Below are 6,727 nucleotides of genomic sequence, written 5' to 3'. Positions count from 1 at the left end.
GTAGTATTGATCATGTATTTGCTTACAAATTGATTTCTGTTGTGGGTATAAAAAGAAACAAAAAGTTTATTCTGTTATGTTTGGTCACATTTTCAAAGAGCCACATGTGGCCCCAGAGCCACAACTTGCAGACCCCTGTCCTAAACCCAACCCCTAACCCACCAATGGGATTTAAACCAAATGGGGACTCGACTTTTGTCCCCAAATGCACCAGTTGTCCCCAAATGTAGGATTTTTGTCTTAAAATTGCCCCAAATGTCACCAAAAACACCCCCCCCCCACACACACACACAGGTACAAATACTGAGATGATAGCATGTCATTGTTTAAAAGGGTGAAACAGTCATATAATCTTTTTCTGACCCTTAGCAAAAAGCTAAGGCTAAAGTTAGCCTACTAGCTAGCTAAGCTTTATGATTACATTTCATTTACCTCAGAAGTCAAAACATGGTTAAGTCAGGTGTGTTGACATTACCTGACCCATGTTCATATTGCAGGTCAGCAAACCARTAGGATTTGCTGTCCTCACTAACCAGAACCAAAATGATTATCATTGCAAGGTAATTATGAATTTCTCTAGGTTCTACAGTATGCRCTCAAACACTGATGCAACGTTTCCTAATAGAGATTATAAAGCTGTCTGTTTGATTTAAAAGAGAATCAAACCAAGAGGTGAAAAAAATGTTAATTAATTTAGCTGTCACAACTTTTCATTTGCAGGACAGCCATGTTGGATTTTGAGGTTTTGTTTAGTTGAAGACCTGTCAAATCCAAATCAAAGTTTTGACTTTGAGGAGCACTGAGTTGAATTTCTCTGTTTTAGAACTTGCAAATTCCTGTTTTTGAGAATAAATGGAATGCACAACTAGTAACTTAAAAGCTTTAAAGCTAAGCTAAGCAGTTTGAGTACAAAATACTAGTTACTGACTGTGAGTGTCAACCACGTTTGTTGTTTTTGATATRCAATAAAAACTTACTTCGGTGGTGGATCATCGTATTTCCACATTCCATGTTTTATAGAACTATCCAGCTGATTCAGAAAAAAGGCTACAGATGTTGGCTGAGTTCTACAAAGCCTTTTCTACCAGTTACTACAAATTACAAATTTTGAAAATTTTCCATAACAAAAATAGTCCAAGACTGCACAGAACACTATTTCTTTTGCCAAGCACAAAATCAACCATAATGATTTAAACAGTCTGTCTAATTATTCAAATTCAGTACAAGTTCATGGCTTTGAATCCATGTGGTCTAGTGGTGCAACCCTAGGTCAGTTCACAGACATTCTGGTCACTTTAAGTGGCGATGAGGTCACGCCGGCTGTCACAGGAGGTGTCCTATAGAAAGGGGCGGTGATGACTAAAGGGTCATTCCTTTACACACCACTTCCTTTTTTAAAGGGCTGTCCGGCCTAGTAAAAGGGATGGTCAGTGGTCATTYATCACCCCCTCCAGCCACCCACCCTGAGACCCATATCCCTTTGGTCCAACCCCCAGCCCCTCTCTGCTCACTCAGGGGGAAAATTACTTTGAGATGGGGGAATACAGCTCCATTGAGATGGAGAGAGGTTCGTACAAAAGAGAGTGAAGTTTAAAAATTGTCTCTTTCTTCTATGGGAGCGGTGCATCTTTGGAAAAGCCGGAACGATAGGAGCACGGAGGGGACAAGGTCATTAGATTGGCATCTCCATAAGCTCTTCGTTCACATTGTCTGGAGAAATCTGCTCCAAAGGACCTCCATGAGAAATGTCCCCAGTCAACCCYGCAGTGGGCCCAGGGTTTCCCCCTTTGTCTGCCACTTTCAGTGAGATTCCAACACAAAAAGCATTTCTCAAACAGCTACAAAGCTTGTCTCGTTCTCAGAACCAAACATTGTTCTGCTGCCTCTTGTTTGGAATGGATTGCAGACAGCTACTGACATCCTCAGGCCATAAAACATCTGCCCCCGCTCCTCCAAATTAAAAAAAATGGAAGAAGTTCTTACCTTCGGACATTTCGTCGCTCTTCCTCGAGCTGTTTGAGAAGCTCGTCAATGCATTTGTTGGCATCCATGTACTCCTGTCAAGAAGAAACGAGATTGGTTTATGTGCAAATCGTCACAAAGCTTTCATCATAAACATTATAAACTGGAACAAATACTAACTGTATTCAAAGAAGTGTGTACAGGGCTCGTGCTTTTATGTCCTGCTGTCAATGCCAACACAGAAAGCTGCAAAACACAAGCTGTAATGATCAGCTCAGCCTTTCTTTGTGTAACTCCAGAAGCACCTTCAGGTAACTTCTAACGGCTGTCCCGAAAGCGAGCCCAGCTGTGTAATGTCCACTGGGAACGCACCGCACTCACAATTTGCGCTACTGAGTTTTAGAAATGAGCTAAGACCAAGAGCTAAATGAAGAAAACAGATGTTAGGATTGCTTGGCTTTGGTCTAATGATTTGCCTCTTTGTGGTTTGGCTCCATACAACAGACTGTGGGGGGGTGAGGGGAGCTGTTAATGTAAGAAATAGGCCATCGTACTTTAAACATCTGCGTTTTCACACATTCAGCCAGTTGTGACTTGATTCTGTCAGATCCGTCCAGTCCAGGTTTAATTAATGAGAGGTTTGCTTGACAGCTCATGGCACATCTCTTGGGTAAAACGGTTATCTCGGTGGGACAGATGCACCCCATTGATTTCTAGTCATGTGCCTATAGAGTGTAACTGAGGATTGGGGACGCTCATAAAGAATTGCAGTCCAGAAGCACGAGAAGCTGAATCTCAAACTCATTCATTTTAGGACCTTTTAATCTCAGTATAAACCCATCACTTGTTGTTGTTGTTTTTTATTTATTTACAGCATCTACAGCTCCCCTGCCGTTCACTGAAATGCAGCTCCCGCACCACGTTCCTTTGCTGCTATTGTCAGTTCTCTAATTATTCCCTGGCAAAAATAACTCCCCATAAACTCATTCTTTTGAAACCAGGTCGACAGGAAAGAGAAAAACAAACACTTTGCCTTCAGTTTTTGAACTTTTCAGAGAACCCCCTGTTGTCATGCRTTGTTAGGAACAGGGTGCAGAAACATTTGGTCTGTATAGAAAAAGGTTGATCGTTACCAGACAATGACAGACTTATGAGAAATGTAATCCCAAACAGTGCAGTGCAACCACAGAAAGTGCGCTTCAGTTAGGTTTTCTTTCTTAACCACCTTTTTTGTGTTTTATTCCAGTGTCTGAGATTTTTACAAGCAATTATTAGTAATTTATTGACTTATCCACCCCTAAACCAGAAATGCATCATAAATGAGCTCCATTTCAGTAGAATTATATGTTTTATTGCTTTTAGTTTGCTTCATTTTATTGCACAGCACTTTAGTCCAACAAATCTGGTCTATAAAAAAATTATAAATGTTATTGTCCGTGTATAAAAATCTCCACCTGTTTAATGCATTGAAGTGATGAATGGAAGAAGACTAAAACRTGATTTTTAGAATAACAAAAGTTCAGGTGATTTGTGCATTGATGTTTTWTAATTGAAACAAAGCAAAGTAGAAGCAATCGAAGAGCACACACCTCTGCCAAGATCCTAGCCGTGTTTCCCCTACCATCATMCAAGGAGGGCACCTTGCCAGGCTTGTAGCTAGAGGGCCATTGAGGCTACGTTTCCCCGTCTTCTTCAGTTTTGCAATGGCCCATTTCCGTGTAACTACACGGCTCTSTCAGTGCGCCCCAGGGCAGCTGTGGCTACAATGTAGCTTACCATCATCAGTGTGTAAATGTGTGTGTGAATGGGTGAGTGACTGTAGTGTAAAGCACTTTGGGATTCAGAGGGACTTGATAAAAAGCTCTAGAAGTTCAGTCCATTTACTATTTACCATTATACMCTCATGGTGCCGTGTGGGTCTGAAGATTGGACCAGATTTAACAGACATTTCTCTGGATGATATGCAGCTTTCGCTCTCAAACAGACAAGATAGGTCTACTAGCCAATCAGAATTAGGGTGGGGGCGGGCCTTGGGTCTTGGCAAAACTTTGATTCAGATCTAGCTAATTTTATGAAGCCAGAGGAAGACAYGTAAAGAATAACTTGCACCAGGCTTGGATAGACGAGGTGGGTAATAATTGTACAGGTTCAGGGGTGGGGTAACGATAGGACTATCAGTCTAAAGTGTCAATGCAGTTTTGCAAAATCTTACCTACAAACCTGCACCCTACCCTGTCACAGAACAACACCCTGCCTTCAAAAATTGACCATCCTAGCACCTAGTGGCAGCAAGTCCTGCTACTTCGAAAGGGAGCAGCGATTGTAACCTCAGGATAAGTGGTTACGTACATTTTCACTACAACCCCTCCACCACACCAGTACTGATAACATAAGGCAGGGCTYTCTCAACACCAGTTAACCCACCTCCGACAAGCCCCCTGCTGTCATTAGTGGAACAAAGTTCACTGGATGGTGATTGGCTAAGGCAGATGTTACCAGATCGCCATCAAAATTTAATGAGTTGTTCTTCATGACAACCCCAACATGCCATAAAAATTTCATGAAAATCTGTACATAATGTTTTGCGTAACCTCCTGGGTGGAGGTAATAAAGAGAGATCTATAAAAACCTGTAATACGACTTGAATGTCTGAACAAAGTTTTTGGATCAACCAGTCTTCAGGTTTTATTTGACAGATTGGTAAAGGTCATTTTAACCACAAATGATCATGAATGATTCAAAAAGAGATTAAAAAATTCAAACTACTTACCCCATAGCGGTAACATAATGACCCCCGCACGCACAAATGCACCAGAACTCAGAAGTCTTTATTCCTAATGAATGTCATGATACTAGGTGCATCCCAAAATTGTAGTGGTTTGGGTGGGGGTCCTTTTTTTTGGTTGGGGGGGCATTGGTTGACCTGATGGATAGCCCCTCATCAGAGCTAAACAACCAAAGAAAATCTGAAGCTCCTATGTTTAATAGTTTTTGAGCTATAACCACTTTTGTATGTCCAGACACCCCTTTTTCAGATAAATTGGGGGTCCGGGGGGTGGAGGCACTGATTGGTGGGCCTGATGGATAAAGCTTCTAAACAACAAAAGAAATTTGAAGCTCCTATGTTGAACAGTTTCTGAGTTAAAAGCATTTTTGCATATCCAGACACCCCTTTTTTGGATGGAGCCCCCTCCTCAAATATGGGGTGTATCGTAAATCTGTTGGCTGGTGCAGTGTAGGTCAGACTCATCTACAGTCCTGCCAAATTTCATGTTGATTGGTGCAGCTATTTTTGTGCTACGGTTGACCAAAWATCACTGAAAAAAGACAGWATGAAAACAATTTGCCTCCCGCTTACGCTTCACGTACGGKGGTCATAACAATATAACTTTAAACTATGAGTTCAAATCATGTCATGCTAAGAGAATATTGTGTAGAAGGAGCACAGACTCAAAGAACGCTACATATTCTGCAAATCTACCATTAGGGGAAAAAGAAGAAACTTCCCTGAAAGAATGTATTCCCCCCCCCCACCCCAATTCAATGTGTCCTGCGATTACCTAAACTAATCCAGTACGTTTCTCCAGAATCAACACGTTCCCCACCCTTGCACTAGGACCTCATCATAACCTCAATATTTGGAAAAGGGCTTTAGGATTCTGCAAAGCTTGAAGAATGTAGCGCACATTTTCACATAAATTTTTTTTTATTTTTTTCCCCTCCAAAAATCCAACTGGGAGGTAAGCTGCCGTGGAGAGGCTTAATAATTTGCTTGGAGCAATGTTTGGACTGATTCTGACCTGCCAACGACCCGCCTCTGGGGCCTGACTAGACTTAAAGCACTTGTGTTATCACTGCATGGGCTTTCTTTAACCTGTGGCCTTGACGGCAAACTCTCAACAGGCCAGATGTTCAGGCGGTGCTAAATACAGTAAGGAGCTGCTGTACCGTCTCTGCGCTGCTGCTTCTGAAGCACTTCTGACACATCTGAGACTGCCACTCAACAACGGCCACCAGGAGTTTCAACCAGTGCCAGGAGGAGAAAATGGCAGCAGCCCAGGCTTCTCACAGAGTAAAATTACCTCTTATGATCATGAGGCAAATTGGGCATTTACCAAATAACAACAATTGATTGCCGCTTCACAGCGTGGCACAAGATTTTCCAATAAACATTACATATTAAAAAAATAATAACAAAATACCATCAACTCTTATCCATCATGTCTTTTCATTGCTAATTTAATTCTTTTTGACTTAATGATTCATGTTATGGGTTCAGTAAGCCAAAGCCATCTGTTAGTCTTCAGGTGCCAAAGTGCCACTTGGAGGAAAGCCGTAAAACCATCAGCTCGGTCCTTTTTGGCTTAAACAGCAGTTGGTCAAAACAACAAACCAAAGGATTGTGTCCTCATTTATGGGCCCGCAATGATATTTTGCACAAGACTACAATTTTTTAGAAGGGTGGGGCATTAAATTAGAAACATTTGCCTAATCATTGACAAATATCTTCATGTATTATACATGTAAAATACATATCTTGTTGTTTAGTATCTTACCATGTTTGTAGTACATTATTTTGTATTTTATTGTGTATCATGTTGCATCATAGATTGTATTAGATTTAGTTATATAATGCCAAATTGTATCATATATTTCATCATATATTCTTCATCAGATTATCCATCCATCCATCCATCCATTTTCTGTACACGCTTCTTCCTTTTCAGGGTCGCGTGGGTCACTGGTGCCCAGATCCAGCAGTCAC

General features: G+C 41.3%; 1 protein-coding gene across 2 annotated transcripts in view; it reads right to left on the bottom strand.

Moving 5' to 3' along the window:
• Positions 1 to 6,727, bottom strand: part of LOC106522871 (nck-associated protein 5) — a gene marked incomplete in the record, with an annotated part of 243,923 nt that overhangs the window by 145,784 nt on the left and 91,412 nt on the right. For both annotated transcript variants that reach the window (XM_014016096.1, XM_014016095.1), the window contains 1 exon segment: positions 1,984 to 2,057. In XM_014016096.1, the coding sequence (XP_013871550.1) occupies positions 1,984 to 2,057 (74 nt within the window).

This window comes from Austrofundulus limnaeus, unplaced genomic scaffold, assembly GCF_001266775.1.
Source record: "Austrofundulus limnaeus strain Quisiro unplaced genomic scaffold, Austrofundulus_limnaeus-1.0 Scaffold138, whole genome shotgun sequence".
In the NCBI taxonomy this organism is placed as follows: Eukaryota; Metazoa; Chordata; class Actinopteri; order Cyprinodontiformes; family Rivulidae; genus Austrofundulus; species Austrofundulus limnaeus.
Note: the sequence above shows the minus strand (reverse complement) of the source record. Positions and strands in the feature narration are given on the sequence as shown.